Source organism: Amblyomma maculatum, chromosome 11 (assembly GCF_055883805.1).
Source record: "Amblyomma maculatum isolate TAMU_Amacu chromosome 11, ASM5588380v1, whole genome shotgun sequence".
Taxonomy (NCBI): Eukaryota; Metazoa; Arthropoda; class Arachnida; order Ixodida; family Ixodidae; genus Amblyomma; species Amblyomma maculatum.
Window position 1 is genome coordinate 13,276,383 of NC_139354.1, and position 24,421 is coordinate 13,300,803.

At 46.0% G+C, this 24,421-nt stretch overlaps 1 protein-coding gene across 1 annotated transcript in view; it reads right to left on the bottom strand.

Moving 5' to 3' along the window:
• Positions 1-24,421, bottom strand: part of Setd3 (SET domain containing 3) — a 110,147-nt gene that overhangs the window by 23,716 nt on the left and 62,010 nt on the right. The window contains exon 9 of the mRNA XM_084583147.1: positions 10,516-10,666. Within this exon, the coding sequence (XP_084439273.1) occupies positions 10,516-10,666 (151 nt within the window). The remainder of the gene's footprint in view (positions 1-10,515; positions 10,667-24,421) is intronic.

The window sequence follows — 24,421 nt, forward strand, 5'->3', positions numbered from 1 at the left end:
AATATCGACTGATTTGATCTTCTAGCAGTCCAAGGAACTCTCAAGAGTCTCCGCCAGCACCACAATTCAAACGCGTCAATTCTTCGGCGGTCAGCCTTCTTCACAGTCCAACTCTCGCATCCATACATCACAACTGGAAAGACCATAGCACGAGTTATACGGATCTTGGTTGGCAGTACTATCAATATCGGTACTATCATCATTATAAAATAAATGTACAGTCATTGTCGTCGATACCATCATTATCATTGTCACTCACTGCATCGACGTTGTCATCGTTGCTATTCACGCTAGACAAAGATAATTACGATCGGCTTTTCACAAGTGGTCTGCGCGCTGGGATCAGAGGATCAGTGGTTCGACTCCTGGTGGAAACTCAGTTCGTGCGAGCATTACCGTAGCCAATGGGCCTAAACATGCTTGCGCCTTAAAAGTTATCGCATTAGAGGGGTGGATTAGTGTGTATACGTGGAACTGAATAGAACCGCGCTGTAAGGGTAGGGAATAAAGGTGGGAATGGAGGAGTGAAAAACGTGCCATAGTGGAGGGCTTTCGACCATCTGGGATTTTTTAACATGCACTGACATCTCACAACACCTAGACGCCTCTCCTTTTCGCCTCCTTCGAAATGCATCTGCTGCAGTCGGATTCCAACCAGGTTCAGTAGCCGAGTGTCAGTCACTGACCCACCGCGCGGGCAACAATGTATGTCATATATGACTCTGTCATATGGCCTTGTCTTCCAGCATAACTTGTAGCTGTCGCAATGCCGTAACACTGACGTACTGAGAAAGCTGGTCATGTGATACGGTGCATGGTAGAAGAGCGCGCCGGAACGTCGTCCAGACCTCCATAACATATATGATGGCTGCCGCTTATGGTGTATGCGTCAGAGTGAAAAGGAAAGAAAAGAAGTTGCAAAGAAAGGCCAAGTGGACCTTGTTCCTGAAGCGCACCCCGCTAGCAGCTACCAAGAGAAGTAAGTGCGCTAGACGTGCCAGACCTGGTAAGGCAGCGAGTCCATTAAACTTCAGTAGAGCCTGCTAAACACTCTGGCACCTTTGTTGCAAGCATTCGTTTACAGTGGTGGGGTGGCCTCAATTTGCGCGCAATGCTGCTTCCGCCTCGCTTAATCCGTGCCTGAATAATTAAAGCTGAAGAGCATGACCGCGTCCTTTCGCTTGAGCGCTGCGACGGCCTTGAAGATACTAGTACTGCACCCCACTACTGCCCATCAACAGAGTTGAAACTTGGGTTAGTTGGTACATGTTCTTGAAAAAAAAAAAAAAAAAAAACAGTCAAAGACGAAGGACAAAGGGGAAGACGGGGCACACACATCGACTGGACTAACAACTGTGGTTTATTTAAAACAGATCAGTCTCCCAGGAAAGGTAACAGGGCATGCGCCACTCATCCTCCAAAGCAAACACACCCAAGTTCCGGAGATAAGCCAGTAATCTATACCGCCGCTGCGAAAGGAAGCAAAGCTCCTTCTGCACCAAGGAGATCGAAGCTGTGCTGATACAGTTATCCGCTTGCATACTGATGAGATACGCTTCAAGAATTTCGCGCTCAACCTTTCCCTTGCCTCTACCAACAATACTAACATTGGAAAACAGCGGGTAGCAGCCACATTCCCGGCAATGGCGAGGCAGGTTTGCTCCGTCAGTGAGGCTCAGAGAGTTGTGGTGCTCACGCAGCCTTTCATTGATACACCGGCCCAGTCGATGTGTGTGCCTCGTCTTCCTCTTTCTCCTTCGTCTTTTGACTGGTTTCTTTCAAGAAATGCCCATCAGTTAGTCGAGTTGCTAATGGAGGAAAGTCCAAGCTCCTTCCTCATTTGGACTAGGAGGTAGGAGGAGGATGGAAGTGAGGCCATAAAGGAGGAGGAGGAAGACAGGACTGTGATGATGTCACCAATGTTAATAACTGCTCGGTACAACGACGCAACAAAGAACCAAGGCCCTTGAAAGCTCGCGGCGAGCAAGGTGCCGTTTTGCCCTTTCTTTTTGATTCATGTCCTTAGGGAGGCAGAAGCTTATCTGGTAAATTCCCGCTTGCGGGCATTTTCACACAGGCAGAGTTGGTTCTGTCTCCCTTCCCATGAGATGTGGAGCTGTCTAAACACGTCTACACACCACCAAGTGCAATTGCCAACTGATGCTGAGAGCGCCATCATGCTTGGTTATTTCAAGTGACCTGTGCACGCGCCAACTGCCAGCGCGTTTGACAGCTCGCTTACGCATGCTTATGCAGGATTGGGCTGGCCCTGAAACGTGGGGACTAAATAAAAAGGTTCTGCGTAAGCTGAGGACAACGGAAAGGGCTATGGAATGAAAAATGGTAGGTGTAACGTTAAGAGTTAGGAAGCGTGCAGAGTGGGTCAGAGAAACAACTAAAGTTACTGACATTCTCGTCGGTTAGCAGGCAAGTCAAGTTACCAATGGGCGCCTTTTGCCCCCGCCCTTTGTGTATTTACATATACATGAAACATAAAGATTTGGCTGATTTGAAATCAAGAAGAAGAAATGGGCATGGCCAGGATATGTAGTGCGAAGAGAGGATAACTGATTGCCTCTAAGAATTACCAAGTGGATTGCAATGAAAATAAAGAGTAGCAGGGGGCGTCAGAAAATAACGTGGGTGGATGAGGTAAAGGAGCTAGCATGGTCCAAGTGGATGCTCCTAGCAAAGGACCGGGATAATAGGAGAAAAATGGAGGAGGCCTTAGCCCTGCAGCGGGTATAGTACGGCTTATGATGATCGTATAGAAAAAAACCATCGGAATAGATACGAGTAGATACAACACTACGGAGATTGTTAGGAAGGGCGCATCATTACTACTTTCAACTCAAAGAGCTAACGCAGTGGTGGACAGGACTTGCGGCTTCAGCATGCGCCTCGTGCGCGGAGGTACAGGGTTCGACCCCTAGTGCCGCCTAAAAGCATCCCGAATTTCTCAGCGGAAACAAAATGACCACAACTTATTCCCTGGCCTGGTACACGGATTATCCAAGGTAACATGTTAGGAAACGGGGTCTCTGACACCTCGTGTGATTCTAAAACGTGTTATTATAAAAATTAAAAATTAAGAAGCAAAAAATGGCGACCACTAGAACGGTAATTATTTTTGATACCTGGAAACCAAAACTAACAATTCCGCTTTTTTATCAAAATTTACAGATGGTTGCAAATTTGATTATCTTTGGAATGGTTTTATTCAAAACTATAATTTTTGCCAATTATATAGAAATGAGTATATATAGAAATGAGTATATAAATTGATGAGACAAATTTTAAACAAAATCAGTCCTCAGGTTTATCAATTCCCAACCTACGCGGTCAAAATGTCATGCATCCCTCGTGTGAGCGTTTTTGTTATGAAATGCAAACAAAAATAGACATACATGCTTAGAAACAATTACTATGATAGGAAACTAAAATATTAAAGGGTCACTAAAGAGAGAAAGGAAGTGGGTTTGCATCGATAGATAGCCAGTTCCTGATTACAAAAAGACCACTTTTACTGAAAACAGAGCTGTTATAGGGTAGTAAAGAAGAATAACAGAAATACAGGTATCGCCACCACAGCCAAACGGCCGAGGCTCGCAACTACAAATCACGTGACGCGCTAGGAATCCCGGAGGCTGACAAATGCGAATTACGTTGTATGTTTGAATGCGATAGTACCTTTTTTCTCAAACATGATAACACGCTTTTATCATACGTAAACGACGGCGAAAATACAACGTAAACGTTGCAAGGCAAATACAAAAATATACTTGGAGGCGCCACAGGTGCCCACTTCAGTTTTGGTTATGTTTCGACTCGGGCATTTCGTGCGCACTCGGATAGTTTGGTTGAACCTGCAGCGCCTGAATTACGAGCTTGGAGCAGCAGATGCGCCTTGATGGTTCCCATTTGAGCATTCGGAGACACGAGCGAGCGAAATCCGCTTCCTTCGTTCACACTTCTGCGCCAACATATCGCCGCCGTTGCCGCTTCGACTGCGACCCGACCGCTTGACTGCAGCTGCGTACGCCACGAAAAGCATACATATGCTAAGTACCGAAGGAAAAACGCATTATCATTCAATTGTTCACTAAATCATGGCACATCTGACCAACATATACTGCGTCAACAAGACCTTCAACGTGCTATTTGCAGGCGTCGTTAACAAAAGGGGCATACGCGCCGCTCATACCAAGGAGAGCGTCGATATATTGCGCTCGGGTAAAAAGTAAAAACTAAAAATAACGAAGCACCAGAAATACATTACAAAAGGTTAAAAAAATCGATTTGTAAAAAAAAAAATTGTTAAAAGCTGTAAGACTCGAACTACTTGCTCCGTAACGTACGGCGCTAACCGCTCGGCTACGCCGCGCCACACGAACCTTGGAAATAGTTCTAGTTTTCATGTCATGGCCCCATTTACAATAAGGTGTTTCTGCTGCCGGTCTAAAAATTACAAATTCTTGATCATCGGCGCATGCTGCCTCTCTCACGTCTTGCAACTAATGTTCTGGATGCCTATGCGCCCTATATTGTGCACTGGACCCATTTTAACATGTGGAATTTCACAGCGCTGGCAAATGTAGTGGCGCCGGCACTTCGGTCATGTTCTGCTACCGTGGACGTAATTTTCGCTGAACACGGAGCTGTAGCACAAACCTTGAAGGAAAAAAGTGCGACGAAGCTTCAAAACTGACAAGCGCAGCAGCGAGGACACTATTTTGCTGGTAACTAAATCTTATTTGTATGTAAACATGTCAGGAAGCGTTGCGATGACCGGGGGCTCGGTTTGTTGCAAGAAGGAGCGCAAAAGCTTGTGCAACATGTAAAGTATTGTGCATTACAAGCGCTCTGTTTTTTTTTTCTTCCTTTGTGGGCCCATCGCTCGGTAAATTACTCTCTTCATCGTTTTATTTATTTCGGCTGAGGCCGTCATTGCGAGTACGCTGTTGCCATGTTGGCCCTTGAGGGATGCGACGCCGCGGGCCGCGCCGGCTCGCTAGCTATCACGGAGTCTCCGCTTGCGTCATATTGTGCGTCACTCAACTCCAACTACGTAGTTGGAGGCCACAGTTTGAATTCGACCGGCGGGAATAAGAAAAAACCTCAACTTCTTATCGCAATATCTCAGCAATTATTCGATTTTTTGCTGCCGGATATGCGGCGACAGTGTCACCAAATGTAGTTTATTAGATTTTCATACCATCTTTGGCTGTCTTTGGTGTCCCTTTAAGGTGGAAAAATGGCAAGACCGAGAAAACGTGGAAAAAATATTTTGGTATGTGTCAACCGAAACTGCAAAATGCACAGGTAGTTAGAAATTTGGCTTTACCTTCGGAATGGATATAGTTAGAAGCATAACATTTTATTGTAACAACTCAAAAATTGCTATGTGATTTCTTAAAATAAAAATCAAATCTTTTTTCAAAAATATTTTTCAAAGTAGCCTCTGTGGAGAACGATCTCCCATCGTCGCCTTTAAAGTCGGCTTTCCCCCGCGGTAGTTATTCTAGCTATCGCGAAATGGGGTCAGCATTGGTGGTTAACATTAACTAGCGCCAGCGTCAAGGCAGCTGGAGAGCCACGGGAGCCTTCCCCACTGCGCACGCCTGAAAGCTAGTTCTCTTCGGCCGGGGGCCCTCGACGCGAGCGGACGCATCCTCGCGTGTCGCCTTTCCTAACGTGGGTGAACATTCGCCCTGTAGCCTTGCTGGTGAGTCGGGCGACCTAGATTCAATAGCGTGTTTTATTGCTAGCTGGCGTTGTTATTTCAGCAATAAGTGCCTCTTTGTTATCAGCACGTGTTGTTTTGTTCCCAAGAGCACGGCCCGTAGTGATCGACGTGCGCTCGGTAGCGTACGCGATTAATCCCTCATCCCCTGGGGGTAATGCATTTATCCTCCTATTACAACCCTACACCTCCTACTTTAAGCCCCACGAACCAAACCAATTGTAAAACCATATCTTCGAGAACCGGCGAGAATGCAGCTGCTAACCTCATTATGCCCACATGAACTTTGTTATCGGCAAATATAATACTAAAAAAAAAATGCACGCTTAATGTTCAATAGGATTCATAAGGCTAACATACAAGTAAGAAGAAACGTGAAAGAAAAATGAACGGTACAGAAGGCACAAAAGCAAAAGAAAAACGGAAAGACATTGGCGGACACCTGTCAACTGCAAGGGATGTAAATCATTGAAGTCCATAGCGCTCGTAAACGTCGTTGGGCTTTTTTCCGCACCTACCGACTGCCCTTTTCTTCTATTAGTTCGGCAATTAAAAGTAATAAACAGGGGGTGCAAGGCCCCAGAATATCAGTGCTGACGCACTTCTCCACGAAATAATACGGCTCGCGTTCGATCGGTAACAGAGGTTCATTGCCAAGCTGTCGTTCACGCTTCGTCGAGATGACGTCACGCGCATGGGTTCTACCGCGACTCATTACGAAAACACAGGACTCTACCACGCACTCAGCCAGCGGTGACACAGGGAAGGCGATAGTGTTGTACTTGTCCGCTCGACTATTCGCGACCCGTCACTTTACGCGATGAAAGGCGGCGGACATCTGTGACACTGGAGACACCTGACCTCGCATTCCAATGTTGCATCGTATTGAGAGTGGTGTCTTCACCCTCGCCTGATTAGTGGAAATGCTGGATCCGGATGTAACCGCTCGCAGTCGCAACTGAAAGAAATGGCATTCGCTTCCGGCGTTTCCACAAATCAGCTAATCGAGGACGAAGACGATACTTCTCAAAACGAGGAATGCTGGCCGTATATAGATCGATACATCTACATTACATGGCCCGTGCACCCCTTGTATACCGAGTAGAACATCTTCAAGAGTTGGAACACTGGGAATGCGTTACGAGGGCCACACGGAGTGACTGAGGAGCAAACCCCATTTTTGTACGAAGGTCCACACGTGCCTCGTTGGTACGAGCCCCGATAATATGAAAGAGTCGAATTGTGGGCAATTTTTCTGTAGACCAAACATTTTCAATGTACTTATGCCTCGTTAATATGAAAGCTCGCCGTCCGGACAACGGACTGGGTGAAATGTACAGTTCATTGAAGCTCATACGTTTTCAGTCGTGTTAATATAGACATTGACGAAAGTAAAATCTCTACTTCCCCATCTCGATGTTTCATTTTTTTTTTTTTTTAATTTTGAGAGCAGGCTAGTTGAGGAGCGCAATTAAAAAGTGTAAACGTCGGCGAGATGACCCCTTTCCTATTGGTTTGAGGCTTTACAGCGCGAAGTTACTCTTTTCCGTATTGTGTACATGAATGGCAGCAAATAAAACGCTCTGCGGCTTGTGCAAAACAGAAAGACAAATTCGGTCGTTTTCAGCCGACTCAGCGCTGATGTAATGCATGTGAACAGTTGCTAAGTTTCGTTTATCCATGGTACGCCATTAGGTAGGTTATCCTAGACCACTAGACTCATCAATTGCTGCAATTGGTTGCACCACACATTTTTTTCTTTTTAAGTCATTATTGTGTTCCTAAAATCATCTAATTTAAACTTCACTGCCATCCTTAAGCACGAAAGCCGACCGTAATCCCAACGTGTGTATTTTTTTTTAACGTTTTTCTTCGCGATTAACGCATCGCAAAGAAAACAGACGAGTCACTTTATGCGAAATTTTGCTCTTGAACCCAAAGTGTCCGTACTAACGAGGCACGACATTATACACTTGGTCCGGACCGCAGGTTGTAGAATTTGTGTTCAAACATTACGTCCGGCCGTATACAGCGACAGTCAAACGCTAATTGTCGGAAATGAAAAGAACCGTCCTCCTTGCCTAACCTAATATCGGGAACATCAGGGGCGCCCTAAGCAATCCTACTTAGTGAACTGTTCACGGGCAGTAAAACTTCTGATGTCAGGAGTCCGGCAGTATTTGCTATACAGCCAGATGCGACGTAAAGCTAGTAAACATTTCATCATTCTGACTACATCCACCAGCAAACTGACCCGTCTCCGACTGCTCTTCGCTTCCACCACTACGATACTCTAAAGCAGTTCCTCACGACCATGCGATGCACGTCCTCACAGAGCCTAAAATAAAAGCAAAGCTCGGACGAAGCCTGGCCTAAACCAGCCGCGACCGTGTGCATCAGCACTATTCAATGGGCAACAAAGCAGTCATACACCAACCGATCGCCAGCTCTAAACACATGTGAAAAGCGGCCTCACTGTATTCTCCGGAGAGCAGTATACAGCGCATTGCCAATATTTCCAAGAGCCTCCGAGCTCAAAGATAGCACATTGCGCTCTTTAGGTAACTCTTTAGGTAACATGAGGTAAGAATGAGAGGTTTGGGCTTAAACTGAATATCAAAAATACAAAGATCATGGCGTCTTGCCCTATCAAGTCTTGGAGCATGAAGGGACAAGAAGTGGAAGCTGTGACAGATTTTCTCTTCTTGGGCTCCAAGATTACCCCGGAAGAGGCTGCAGCCATGAAATTAGGAGACGCCTGCTTCTGGGAAAGAGAGCCATGGCTAGCCTTGACCGCCTAGTAAAGAGCAGAGACATTGCCCTGCCGACCAAGATCCGTATAACTCGTGCTATGCATGTCTTTCCAGCTGTGATGTATGGATGCGAGAGTTGGACTGTGAAGAAGGCTGGCCGCCGAAGAATTGACGCGTTTGAATTGTGGTGCTGGCCGAGACTCTTGAGAGTTCCTTGGACGGCCAGAAGATCAAATCAGTCGATATTGTCCACCATAAACCCTGACTGCTCATTGGAGGGTCAAATTCTGAAGTTAAAGCTCAGCTACTTTGGTCATCTGATGAGAAGAGAGGAGTCGCTGGAGAAAGATTTGATGTTGGGAAAGGTTGAGGGTCACCGGAGAAGGGGTAGGCAGCGAACGCGATGGTTAGATGGCATCCTCGAGGCGCTGCAGATGAAGTTATGTGATGTTATAAAGATAGTGAGAGACCAGAAAGCGTGGCGTGATATGGTCCATAGCGTCACGAAGAGTCGGACACGACTGAACGACTGAACTGAACATGAGGTAACTCACGCTTAGGTAATTCGCGCTCTTTAAAGCATGAGTTACCTTACAAATTATGCTTTGCCCCCTCGCGTTTCAAGACTCTGCAGGCAACGCCACCAAACGCCCTCCAGGCTACGCCGCTTGCGCAGTTCATGGCGTGAACAGCGGAGGGTTGCAGCGAGCGTGTTTACCTCATCCCCAGCAATCCGTGCCCTCGCGCGCCGCTGAGCGTCGCCAAAACAAACGCTTAAGCGCCGGTTCGCGCTGCATTAACCCGCGGCTCCCATTTGTTTATCGACCGACTACGCTGCGTTAGCCGAGAAGCCATGGAGAGTGACAAGCAGTGTCCAACCTCCATTGCCCCACCCCTCCCTCTTAGCGGCGGCCATCGTCCCAACGAGGACAGCACGCGCAAATCCGCTTTCATGCAAAATAGTCTCCAGGGTGTGCACGAGATCCAGAGGTTCCGTGTATAGTACATGAGAAACTGCCCGAGGTGCGGTATACTGCTACGAATGGAGCAACTCGGCATTACCATGTACTTGTAAGTACAGCAGCGCACCTGGAGAAATTATGGGACATATAGTATCTCACTCACTACGCGACGACAACAGCATTAGTTTTAACTCTTTTCATTGTCTTTACTTACTTCTTTATGCTTGTATTTTATACCGTGTGTTCAAGCTAAGATTTACGACCCTACCGGGTTGAAGTGAAGTCAGTGCCTTTAAGAAGTATGTAAAGTACGGGCCAGCACTTTTTCTTTCTTTCTTTAACGTGCACTGACATCGCACAGCACAAGGGCGCCTACATTTGGAGGCACCACTGAATTGGTCATACTTAAATCAGGTAGCACACTAATTTTGGTCAATTCGCGCCAAGGCAAAATTTGGCGGTCAGAAGGCCAAATTTTATACTCAAACTAGGTCGCATGGCAATTTTCCCAATTCACAGAGCACAATCTGGGATGCAGACAGACTTTCTGCGACACATGCCAGTCCTGTATGAGGGCTTAGAGAGCGGAGAAGTTGTCTCGTTAAATCTCACCGGATGACCCTGTTTCTGTGTCCGGATGACGGCTCTCGACTTGAGCTCAACGCCACAAAGTCGCCTACAGCGGGAGCTAAAAGCACTTGATGCTGATATATGCCACTTTAGAGCTCATTATGAAAAGGGTGTTACAGATGTGTACTGATTTTTTTCTTCGAAAGCAGTGGTTGAAATGACTTGAAGTTAGTCACTTTCTGGAATCATCCCGAGTACAATTTTACGATCTGCATGCGTGTGTAAACATAATTTCCTTTTTCATATGTGAATATAAATTTCATCAAGACCTAGATCATTCAGATTCTCGTTAAAGCAGAAACACTTTGCTTTTTTGTCTGCCGGTACCGCGGAGGGCCACAGCGGGTTGCACGATATTTCATTTAAGCTACATAATTACCGAAGAGGAGGAGGAGTGAGTGAAAGAGAGGGTGGGTTCATCCTGTACCTTGCCGTCGCTGTGGTTGCACATGTCCCAAAGGGGAACGAGGGCCGTCACGGCGGCAGTCCCGTCAATTTCAACGTCGTCTCCACCGAGACCGTCGGTGTCTGTCCAAGGTACGGCGTTCTGCCGAGTCATCACAGCCGATACGGCCCACCTGCGCAACGAGATCGGTCGGAAAATATCAGTGCGAAACCGGCACTGCATGACTCTAACCGGGCGGACAGGGTCATGACCGCGAGTATGAGCAATTAAAGGCGTTCGCCTTAATATATACAGGCACGGGAACTTGGATCACAATCGCGTGCCCTGTGGCTCAACAAGCGTTAAAACGCCAGCACTGCCTGGAAAGCTTTCCAACTGTGCGGGCAAGCGCCTAGCAGTCACTCCTCAAAGGAGTCTTTCAGGAAGCGACCAACGTTAGTATTTTGAGCGCATACAGTCAACACGCCAACAGTATAGGTTACAGAGTCTTACGCCACAAGTGGAACTGTCCGGCGAGTTCGCTATAGCAATACATATATAAGCGCTTGGGCTTGAAGGCGACGTGTAAATGTAGTAGTCTATGCAGAAAACATGCAAGAGGGTGCGGGATTCCAGGCATGCCAAAATAATTGTCGCCAAAACCTTATAGAATGACTATTATGTAACAACGAACACTGTCAACGTTGAAAAGGCGAGGCGAGAAAAAAAAAGCGAAGAGACCGACAAAGAAATCGCGACGATTCCCTGCGATGATTATTTCCCAACGCGGCGTACGAAGTGAGGATGCTTCAAAAAATATCGAGTTTCACTTGACAAAACCACTGAGTACGCCCATCAACATACCATAATAAACGCACGTCACCATGCGGACGCGATCTCTGAAGTAATTCGCTGCCCGGTCTTCTCTGGTGAGATAAAACACCAAGAGACAAAATTGTTCTCGAACAACACGCGGTCACCCGACACATCTTGCCGCCCTTAGGAACCGTGTTCCGGCACGTCTTTTACTCTCGAATTTAGCCGAAGGCTTTGAACGGCGAGGCTGCCACGACAGTCCAATATCGTGATATAACCAAGTATTTCATGCCAGGGGAAAATAAAGGAAGCAGCAGCCCATCATGTACGCGACGAAAGACAGACACAGCTAGAGCACGTCGAAATTAGGCGATTTCATCAGCGTGGTCGATTTATGATTAAAATAACTCCAACCTAAACTAAAGCGGCAGAAAAAGCCAAAGTATCGCGCACCGTATATTATTCAGGGCGAGTTAATAAGACAATTTTAAAGCTATTGAAAACAATCAAACAAAAAAAAAACGAGGCGAAGTGATTTTTCTCCATCGCTCGTTGGAAAGTCTGATTTTAGGGACCCGTCCACAGCTCGTTCGGCCAAAGGCCCTCGCGGTAGCCCAAAACTGAGAAAAGCGGCACACAAGTGCATGATTTGACTCAACCGTAGTTTGCGCCTCGCATTTAGCATCCATCATTTAATTTCTTAATTAAATTAATTAATTAAATTATTAAATTAATTAATTAATTAATTAAATAACTTAATTTAATTAAGAAGAAGAAATGGACATGGGCAGGACATGTAGTGCGAAGAGAGGATAACCGATGGTCGCTGAGGGTAACAAACTGGATTCCAAGGGAAGGAAAGCGTAGCAGGGGGCGGCAGAAAGTTAGGTGGGCGGATGAAATTAAGAAGTTCGCAGGGGTCAAGTGGATGCAGCTAGCACAGAACCGGGTTAAGTGGAGAAATATGGGAGAGGCCTTCGCCCTGCAGTGGGTATAATCAGGCTGATGATGATGATGATGATGATGATGATGATGATTTAATTTAGCCAAGCTGGAAACTATACGGATTCAAACCGACAATAGATGCACCTCCGACAAGTGTGGGTGAGAAGCGAGATACTGCGCCTTCCAGTCTCCAGAAAATCAACTTGCACAAAAATGCAGCTCCGCCGTGGTGGCGCAGTGGTTCGATGCCCGACTACTGTACCGGAGTATACCCGGGTTCAAACGCCACCGCCGGCGGCTGCGTTTTTATAGAGGCGAAACGGAGAGGCTGTGGGATGTCAGTGAAACTTCAGGTGGTCGAAATTACTCCGCAGCTCTCTACTACTGCTCGTCTCTTTCCACCTCCACTCAAATCTTCTTCGCTTCCCTTAAAGGACAATTTCCGTCTTAAAAGTGTTTTTGGAGAAATTTGAAGCCACAGATCTTTCACTGTCTGAGGAAGAAGACAGACAATCCTCGTCCTGCATCAGCGACAGCATCGACGCATCAAAGGATCAGGAGCTATGGAGGGCTCAAGGAACTGCACCGGAGGCGACAGATTTAAAAAAAAAAAAAATGATTGATTTATTTATAGGAAAGGAAAGGCGCGGTAACTGTCTCACTTGTTTTCTGTCGACACCTCAACCGCGCCGTAAGGGAAGGGAGGAAGGTGGGAGAGAAAGTGGAAAGAGAGAAAGAGGAGCCGTAGTGGAGGGCTACGGAGTAATTTCGACCACCTGGGGATCTTTAACGTGCGCTGACATCGCACAGCACACGGACGCCTCTTCGTTTCGCCTCCATCGAAACGCAGCAGCAGTGGTCGGGAAGGCGACAGCGATCGCTTACAAAAACATGTGGAGACCCGGGACCTAAGCAGATTCGCACTCCCTGAGTGAGTGCTTATCAATGCATAAGTATTGTATATGGCTATATTTGCGGTTTCGTGTCATCATGAGCTTGTCCGCACGATTACGTTCGAACGAACGAGTTAATAAGAAAAAGAATGGTTGCATCAGAAAAAAAAAAATGTCGCATGGGAAATCGGGGGGTAGATGTGGGTAAATAATTCATTAAAGGCAATTAAGTTAATCAGACGTCGAAATAGCAGAGAAGGGTATGGCGACGTCCAAATTGGATCACGTGGTAGTCGACTTCCGGTGACGTAAGCCTAACGTCCGGTAGCGGGAAATTTGAAATGTTTGAATGTGAACGAGCTCTAAAAAGGGCGTGATTTGCATGCGCAGATGGGTGGGAATGGTTAGAAAGCACGTAAATAGAGGTAATCAACCAACTTCAGTGTGAAAAATTCCGACAGCACTGCGGAAACTGCAGTAGAGAAATGCGAATGCCTGAGCGTTGCTGCAGAACAGGGTACGCGCCCCTTCTTGAACACAACCAGCGTTGCATTGAAAGCATCAAAGGCAACCAGCGGTTTACAGAAAAGGCGGAGTATCTATCACTTGCCGAATCCCGCTGACACATCTCGAGGATAACACAGGAACATTTCATTGATCTCAAAAAATTTTCGATCGTTGATGATGGTATAGCATCCGCAAAGACCCGTACATTCCCCGTAATCAGAGGGTCTCGCACATCTTGCCAAAAGCAAACAGCCCGCTAATCATGGCACTCGATCGTCGTCGCCAATTTATCGGATTATTAAAACTCTACCTAGTTTACTTAGGCAAGACTGTCCCCTTTATCATTACTATTCAACCAATGAACACGTACTGTTCGCCCATTCCGTCAAACTACGCTGCGGGTAGGTCTGACAGGCGCATTTCTAGCATGGTGAACCCGGCGCCAAAGTCCGGTTCATCACTTACCCGAATGGGTTCATCGGTCTGTCCCACGATGGGGCGACAGACTGGGCAGCCCCGCCTGCGGTGCCTTTCTCATAACACGGGACAATCGACACCGCAAATTCGCCGGCACCGCAAAGCTGAAGACTACCGCGCTTTCTATTCCCGACCCGCACAGTATACGCTTTCAAAACGAAAGAAAAGATAACGCAAATTATAAATCCAAAGCCATGAGAGAACAGGAAGACCAGCGCTCAAGTCGCCGTTGAAAGAAAACAAAAAAAGAGGGGAGGAGGAAGAGGAGGAGGAGGAGGAGAGAACAACCACAACTCACTGCCCCGCATCCGAAGAAGTGACAACTTGAGGGATACCTTGCCTTTTCGATCCCTCATATCAATTTTCGCTTTCGCCCGCATTATTTATTCAGCGATGTTCCAAAGTTCCGTAGAGGTGACCGCACAAAAAAGTTGAAGAAAAAGAAAAAAGGGAAGCGTCGCTAAAACCTTTAGCGAGGCTGGAACTACCACAAGCAACAAAGCTACGAAATCAAAAGTGAGTGAACAACGAAAAATAATAATGAAACGTTGGCACCCAGACGACCCGAATAAAAGAGGGAAATAGACAAGAGAGGGAGACTGCAAGAAAGAGCAAGTAGAGGGCGCATACAACGAACCCCTCTACACTGGCATTTGAGAGGCGCTTGAACCTCCTCGATTCCTCTAGGCTTCCGTCGCTCCGCTCCAACGGTTCGCAACGGTGGAGAAAGGCTACGTTGCTTAGGGCCATGAGCGCACATAATGGACTTGTAAAACAGAAAACAATTGCAAAATACTGAAGCAACTAGCTTTTTCCCCCAACTGCTAAGGCGTCTCCTTTCAACTGTTCGTCATAAAATCCTCAAACGAACAAGACGTCGTAAACAGCTATACCAGTAAAAAGAGGCAGCTTGCATTGATTCGATTTCTGTTTCCGCATGATTCACAGAAGCTACTGCTAGCGAAAAGTGAGGGGAAAACACGGCGAAGACCATACATATTCTCAAGCCGTCGGTCGGAAATTTCCTCTCAACACGCGCAGATTACGAAAGCCTTATTTTTGCTTTTCATGGGAGTTTAAAACAGCCCCGTATACACAGTTCATGGCAATGAAGGTGAAGCGACGAATTGACGCAAATAACGACAGACAGATCATAAAGCACTTTTTGTTTTTACTTTATCGACTACAGCTCAGTGAAGTGAAAAAGACGAAATTTTCAGAAGCTTTATTTGCATTGCTGTCACCCCCTTTGTTTCGTAAGAAATAACTTTTTTAGAATTGACGACGTGCTGATACAGCATTTCGTGGAAGCTTTTGAAAAAAAAAAAAAAAAGAAAAAAAAACATATCGCAACTAAGCATTCGCGACTTCAAAAATCTTTTTTCCTTACCCTTCGTAGTAACGTGGAGCGGGACGGAATGTCAGAGTTCATCTACATGTTTCCCAAAATGCCACTTAAGGAGGCGTAACCCAGCAATTCTAAGGATGATCCCGTTACTCCCTAATACGAAATTTGAGCGCAGCTATTTAAGCATTTTTGCGATACAGTGAGGCAAATATTAAGCTATGACAGGTGCGCTGTGGTGTACCCCGAAAATCTTTAGCATAAATTCACATCGCACAGCCCACGGGCGCCTTGTGACAGATACTGCGCCTTTCCTTTCTTGTAGACCAATAATAGTTAATAATACCAAACATGAAAAATTATTATAGTGATAATTATAATTTAAATTATTACTGAAATGGAAATAATTAATGATAATAACTATTGATAGCGGTAAATAAAAATAACAAAATTATAAATAAATAGACATGATGACTATAATAACAAACAAAAATACAAAGATGACTAAGGTTAAACCCTGCTAAACTAGTTAGGCAAAGCAAAAGCGTCGTTTTGTTTTGTTTTGCTTCGGTTTGGCTTAAGCTTAAGCTTAGACATGGGCAGACATGGTTTTGCACCGATTAAATTGACGAGACTATGGAGTCTTGGGCGCCTAAACTGCAAGATGGGAACATGTGATGCTGTATTTGTCGTCAAATGGCAACAGGTCACGGTCAAAGGCGAAGTGGTGGTGCACCATAGGTGGCACTATGGTTAAGATGTATAGCCACATTGTGGCCTCTGGCTCTTTGAAGGTCAGGGGGACGCCCAGGTTGACCTTGGTTGATACATGGCGTAGTGAAGCTCTTACTTCAAATTGTAGAAATTATAAAACGTCGTGGCAGCGCTAATGCTTTCCCATAATATTTTTTCCGATGCGATTTCTGCAGTTTATTTTTTTTTTTTTTTTGAAGATCCGAGAGAGAGAGAGAGAAATAACATTTATTGCACCCGTCAAAAGGCTGGTGAGGATCCGAGATCCGAAGAAAACTTCTAAGACGACAGAGCCACGGGTCGATCTCCTTTATCTTCTGAGAAATTCTTTGGCTCGTGACTCTCTATCGCTCGTCCACCGGCTACAGCACAAACGGAGATACTGTTCAACCACCGAAAGGACCCATAAGAGATGCCGCCAACGAAAAAAGAAAAGCACTATTTTTGCTCAAAGCACATAATTTTGGTCGCGATCGACCCTGCAGCATCGTGCAGATTTTTCAGGACCCTGCATCCAGTATATTTCAAGAAAAATTATATAAGTGGGAAATAATAATAAAAAACGAACAGCACCAGCTTCGACGAAACTGAGCCTCGAAACCAATTTTCGTGACAGTAGTTCATTTCTTCACTACCTGTTCGGGCCTTGCGAAAAATTGGCCGCACAAGAACGGGATCCGGAACGCCACTGCACTGCACGTGTCCCGTGCACGTGCGCTGAACGTATTGCACGGTGCGATGCATCTCGCGCCTTTCCGCAGTTTCGTCGTTTACTGCTCTTGGGCTTCAACAAAGCAGAAATCTAGCACAGTTTGCAACAAAAAATAAACACTACCTTTGCAGCGGATTTCTCAGCTATCTGTTTCCGTCCTTGTGATAGCCACACTGAAAGAATATAAACTTATCTTACACCGTGGCAATAGCTTATGAAGGTATGGCACTATAGTGCCGCTTTGTTCCTGTTGTTTTTTGCGTGCGTTCTTTGCAACCTCCTTCGTTATCCGTCTCCATCCGAGTACGGCTTTTACAGCAACATTGCTGATGCACACACATACCGCCGGGTCTCTCGCAATTAACTGCTTAGCGAATAAACGTGTTGACCATTTTGCACCCATTGTAGTTAATGAGAGAGCTCGTGTCAACCTTTGCAGTAATCGGTCTACCTGCACCGCAGCTCACGTGAAAACTACAGCAACTAAAAAGAAGAAAAACTAAGGTGACAGCACCGATATAATTCCGCACAAAGTGTCTGGCATAACTCTGGACCTCACACAACAAAAAACTCCAGGTGAGAAATTCTTCCAAATACTAATTTACGTTGAGAGGGGTCAGACTGGCCAAAAAAAAAAAAAAAAAAAGAGAAAGAACTTGCTACATCCTGGACAGGAGTACTCCGCAGACCCAGGGCTAAGTACATCGAAAAAGAAAAGAAGAAAAAAAAAACAGGCCTCGCCAGAACCATCTATTGGTAAGTAAATGAGAATCGGTCCAGCTGTGCCGTAGATTGTATGGATGCTGTAGACACTCCTCAGATCTATTGGGCAGCTACATAGAGTAAAGGTTGTATAGGGAGCTTGCATGAAGCGATGCATGCTGGGTAATCCACCATGATGTTGTCATTGGCAGCAGATGACGGACGCAGCATGGCAGTGCCACACAGCCTGCATGCATGGTCGAGTATGCTGGCGCGATCGGACAGGTGAGTGCAGGTTCTTCACAATTAAAAAAAAAAAAAAAAAAAAAAAAGAGGTCTGCACGAGTGCGAGAAGGCAAATGATCCATCTAGCGACGCCGACGCGAATGGCTCGCACGGGCCAACACACTCAAGATCGACGCCAATCCGGTAAAGTATCCAGAACTACAAATCGTGAATGTCGGCGATGTCGACGCGCGGCCAGGTCCAGATACATAGTGCAGCCAGTCGTTCGCGCGTAACGTGAACAGGTCTGCGTCGCACTGCTTTTCATTCTTCACAGCGCGCCAATTTTTCGAGCACAGCGTCAAGGCGTACGTTCCTCGGGAATCTTCCGACAATTGCACGCACGTAAGGGCAACGCCCGAAAAGCCCTATGTTTGCTCTGTGGACCGTCAGAAACGACAAAGCACTTGCTCAGCTGCGCTGCCCGCCGTCTGCTGCCAGCGACAACATCATGGCGGATTTCCCAGCATGCATCACTTCATGCAAACTCCCGATAGGGTAGCCGCGACTGAACAACCGTCGAACAGTCATCATCATCATCAGCCTCACTATACCCACTGCAGGCAAAGGCTTCTCCCATTATTCTCCACTTAACCCGGTTCTGTGCTAGCTGCATCCATTTTACCCCTACGAACTTCTTAACCTCATCCGCCCACCTAGCTTTCTGCCGCCCCCTGCTACGCTTTCCTTCCCTTGGAATCCAGTTTGTTACCCTAAAGCGACCATCGGTTATCCTCTCTTCGCACTACGTGTCCTGCGCATGCCCATTTCTTCTTCTTAATTTCCACTAACAGTGCTATTATTGTCTACTAATTTCCACTAACGATGCTGCCCGACATATAAGGAAAATTCAGACATGTCATCAGCCCCCCCCCCCCCCCCCAAAAAAAAAAAATATATATATATATATATATATATATATATATATATATATATATATATATATATATATATATATATATATAGGAAATCAAAGGCATTCAACTCGAAGTCAGTCGAACAGCCACAAAGCTGACGTCCCATTTGCACTGGGCATGGCAGTGCCTGGCTTCAGGTTTGCTAAAAGAAAGAGGCATCTATCTTAAATGCGCACAACTGCCCTTTTCTATACGCGGAAAAGTCGGACAGATATACCGACCTCCTGTCGGAAGAAACAAGTTCCGTCGTACCTGGTTCCAGCTCTGACCACGAGCATCGACGTTAGCTCACTCGTTGTCGCACCTTGTGCCGATAAAACACGTCAAAGAACGTGCCCCAAGCGACCATGTCGAATGTCACTGAGTGAAACATTTTGGTGTTTCGTTGGAATTATTTTCGTAGAGTTGCTGTTTTCCCTTCATTTTTCTGCTGCAAGTTCGGCGTGCTGTATCAGATTCAGTTGTCGTGCTGCCACTCATACGTGGCTAAAACAAGCAAGTGCCTAATTAGACGCCTGTCACAACACGAATGCCTTTAAGGCGAAACCGGCTCATACTGTCGGCCATGATTCTGTCACACACTTCCGTCACAGTATAGCTAATGTGATGTCACTTCCTGTTAGGCGGCAATTTCGAAAATTTAGTCAGCAGGAGTCCGGTCAATTAAACTGATGACGTAACTCGGCAATTTAGTACTGGTGATATCATAACATTAACTCGTCATTATCTAGTAATTAATCCTATTTGCACCGGGAGCCGAACCTCCATCCCTCCGATCCCCACTCGAACTCTTTAACCAACTGCGCCACGCCCAGGATTGTGAACCACACTTAATTCACATTGTCTACCGTGAGGATGATAGTAGCAATGACAATGACGATGCAATTATTGATAACGACAATGATGACATTAGAGATGATAATGACGGTGTATTTAGTTGGTAATGACAATGAGGGCAAACGTGATGCACCGTGTGCCCGCAGCAACGCTCAGGCTTTCGCATTTCCGCGGCGCAGATTCCACAGTGCTCACGGAATTCTGTTGGGAGGCTCCGCACCGTCGGAACTTGTTTCAAGCCGTTATCGTTATTTCGACAATGTGTTATGCTGTATCAACGAAAACATGGTCAATTCGCATAGAAAATCGTACAGGCATATCATATGTAACAATAAGCAGGCACACGTTTGAGCCAGGGTTGCGGTGGCTTTGACTAGGTTCGAGATATTTCTATTGTAAACAGGAGAAAAAACGTAGCTGTATAAGAATCGGCAAATCAGTAACAGTTTTGTTAAAGATTAAATGGGCTTGCTTGAAGAGGATTCATACTTAAGTGACCACTGCAGACTTAAAAGGCTGCAATCATCATCATCATCATCATCATCATCAGCCTGACTATACCCACTGCAGGGCGAAGGCCTCTCCCATATTTCTCCACTTAACCCGGTTCTGTGCTAGCTGCATCCACTTGACCCCTGCGAACTTAACCTCATCCGCCCACCTAACTTTCTGCCGCCCCCTGCTACGCTTTCCTTCCCTTGGAATCCAGTTTGTTACCCTAAGCGACCATCGGTTATCCTCTCTTCGCACTACGTCCTGCCCATGCCCATTTCTTCTTAATTTCCACTAGAATGTCGGTAACCTGAGTTATTTCTCTGACCCTCTCTGAAAGCTTCCTACCTCTTAATGTTACCCCTACCATTTTTCGTTCCATAACCCTCTGGGTTGTCCTCAACTTAAGTAGAACTCTCTTGGTTAGGCTCCACGTTTCAGCCCCATACGAGAGTACAGGTAAGCTGCAACTCTTATATACTTTCCTCTTTAGCGATACCGGTAAGCTGCTAGTCATAATCTGTGAGTGCTTGCCAAATGCGCTCCATCCCAATCTTATTCTTCTTGTTCTTTCCTTTTCGTGGTCCGGATCTGCGGTTACTATCTGTCCTAAGTAGACATATTCGCCTGCTACTTCCAGTACTTCGCTACCTAATGTAAACTGCTGTTCCTTTCCGAGGCTATTGAACATTACCTTAGTCTTCTGCATATTGATTTTCAAGCCTACCTTTCTACTTTTCCTGTCTAGGTCACCAATCATTATTTGCAGTTCATCATCCGAGTTGCTTAGCAAGGCAGTGTCATCAGCAAATCGCTGATTACTGAGGTATTCTCCATCTACCCTTATCCCTAACTGCTCCCATTCCACAGTCTCTGAATACTTCCTCTAAACAAGCTGTGAATAGTACTGGGGAGATTGTGTCTCCTTGCCTAACACCTTTCTTTATGGGAATTTTGTTACTTTCTTTATGCAGAACTATGGTTGCTGTGCAGCCACTATATATATATCTTCCAGCACTTTCACATACGGCTCGTCTACCCCCTGATTTCGCAATGCCTGCATCACCGCCGAAGTTTCAACCGAGTCAAATGGTTTTTCGTAAATCAATGAATGCTATGTATAAGGACTGGTTATATTCCGAGCATTTTTCTATCACCTGATTGATGGTATGGATATGATCGATAGTAGAGTACCGTTTCCGAAAAACCTGTTTGATCCTTTGCTTGATTGCAGTCTAAGGTTGTCCTGATTCTATTAGCGATTACCTTAGTAAATACCTTATACTTGACAGACGGTCTGATTGGTCTGTAATTTTTAAAGTCCTTAGAGTCCCCTTTCTTATGAATGAGGATAATGTTTGCATTCTTCCATGGTTCCGGTACCGTCGATAACACCAGGCACTGCGTATACAGGGTGGCCAGCTTTTCTAACACGATATCCCCCCCGTCCTTCAGCAAATCTGTAGTTATCTGATCCTCTCCAGCTGATTTCCCCCTTTTCATAGTTTCTAATGCTTTCTTGACCTCGTCCTTCGTAACTGGTGGAACGTCTGACTGTTTTTCCCTACCGTCAATCTCCTTACGGTCCTGAAAACTTTGGCTACTGTAGAGATCTGTATAGAACTCCTCGGCTACTTTGACTATCTTGTCCATATTCGTGATGACGTCGCCCTCCTTGTCCCTTATCGCATACATCTGGTTTTTGCCTATGCCCAATTTCTTCTTTACCGCGTTAAGGCTTCCCCCGTTCTTTACAGGCTGCAATCAGTTCAGGACTAATGCTTGCATTTCTTGTCGTCTTTTCGCTGGTCCGTTCTCTCAAAACATTAGTCTGGCCGTGCTGTTCTACCTATAACCGCCCGTCCGCACAAAGAAAAGAGAAAAAAATGAACACAAGAAAGGAAGTGCACAGAACTCTTCTAGTGTTTCTGTGTCTTTTCGCTGGTTCAATATGTTAGATTTGCACCAACCAGCCCAAATAGTTACCATGTTGAACAAAAAAGGAGTGCGACATTACGCTTTCATTTTAGAGTCATTCCTAGCAAAGCATTCGAAGGGCAGAGGGAACAAGGCACGAGGACCACTAGGTGTCATAGACAGGGCCTTAGATTGCCTCCAGATACCGTTGACCGGAAGAGGGAAAACAATACTGCTAACCGGCAGTGCTTCATTTCGGAGTAGCTTCCACCCATGCTCTCCAAATTTGGAAATGGAGAGAAGGCGTAAAAGTACTACGAATATCGCGAGGAGATGCAGGGTCACTGTTCTTTTTTTTTTTTTTTTTTAGTACTACGGCGTTTCAGCTCAGCGTTGTCCGCTCCCAGGAAGCCGTCCTTTTCGGCAGCCTGTTAGAAAGTAAATAGCAAGTATAGGTATGTCCGGACGAGAACTACTTCAATTCGCTATTGAGTCCCATGCGCGGAGGAATAAACAGAAAGTAGACAAACGGCGCTAACAAAAAGAACGAACGAACGAACGAACGAACGAACGAAAGAAAGAAAGAAAGAAAGAAAGAAAGAAAGAAAGAAAGAAAGAAAGAAAGAAAGAAAGAAAGAAAGAAAGAAAGAAAGAAAGAAAGAAAGAAAGAAAGGACGACTACCAATTTATTATGCTCGCTTTTACTTCACTGTGCTCCTCGTTCCTGAGGGGTTACGCACGTCGGAGGGGTCCACGTTCCACCCAACGCGGAAAGGAGGAAACGCAACACCCCGCGAACTCCTCACGGCGTCCGATTCGTTCCGGCGGCAACGCTCGGCGGCGGGCAACTTCTAGAGGTCGAAACGAGTTCGGTAACATCTCGAGTTCGCCCCCCCCCCCTTCTTCTTCATCGACGACGAACGGATTGCACCCAGCGAAAGCAAAACGGTTAAACGCAAGGGGATTCACTCTCGACCGACGCGTAGCGTGCCGACGTCCATTTGTCGACCTGTTGTTCGGCGCTGCGTAGACAAGCGATTTCGCCGCTCCGCGAGCGTACGCCGCTATCGCGTGCTCAAGACATCGGTAGACTAATTCGAGACGTGATCCTACCCCTGTCGAGGCGAACAGGCACCCCTTGCCATCCTACACCCCTGCCACAATTCCCCCAGAAATAGTAATAATTAGACTGCGAGAAGCGTTATCCGATTATTTGTGGCTTCACTTCCGAAAAACTTTCCATCCAGTGATTCCCGCGACTACCTTATCGAATACTGAAAAATGGGATGGACAGCGGCAAGAACGAACAAGACGCGTAATGTCTCCGTGAAGACTGCCCCTGGTAGTATATTTTTCCAGATTTACATTTAAATAAGAGAGAAGTTGAACTCTCTAAAGGTAAGGTGATGAACAGTGAGCATCGGGCTATAGGAGGTCGTTGTCATTGTGCAGAACCGCTGGGTACCGCTTTAAACCAGCTAGCATTTGACTGGTAAGGAACAGAGGATGCAAAATGATTCAGCGCGTCGTTTTAGCACGGTGACTTGCAAATTGTCCATGTTTTCTGCGTAATTATATCAAGCTACCTGACCGAAAAAGTCAGCGCGGAAAAAGGACATTCAAGTGACAAAGGCAAGAAAAGTCTGGGAAGAAAAAAAAAAAAGAAAGAGAGCAGGACAACACCAAGACAAGACCAAAAGTGCTACCTACAAACGAGTTAGACACGAGACCTTCCTGCTTAACTACGATTCGGCTGCAGCGAAACTTCTCCAACGAGGGTGCGGTTCACAGTGCGAGCGAGACTTTCACCAAGACATCCAAGGTCACGACAGAACAAAGTGGCGGATTTTACCCGGTAGGACGGCGCTCATTAGTTGCAGCACTTAACGGGACACCATTTTTCGGAAGTGCTTCAGTACTGCTACACCTCCAAGTTTCCGCCCTTCGTCGCTGAGGTCGTGGTCGTCGAAAGTGTACGTCGAACACGGCGCAAAGCAGCTCATAACGGTAAGTGCTTATACAAGTCGTATATGATTAAGGAATCGATTATTCAAGGTCGTTCAATATCATCGTCAGTATCATTAACAGAAGGAATCCGAAACCCTGCGTTCTTCACGCATTATCTGGAGCAGTACGCGAACGCTATCTTAGCCAGCCGACACTCGTGGAGATAACCAAAAATTCTTAGAAAGGTAAAGAAACGCTGATCAATTTAATGATGTCTACGAGCCAAGGTAGAAAAGAAAAATACGACGCGTGTAATTTAGGAAAACGATCGCAACTAACTTACTGACAATCCTATAAGCTCTTCGGTGTCCGCTAAAATCGCCGTATATATCGAATTTCGTTT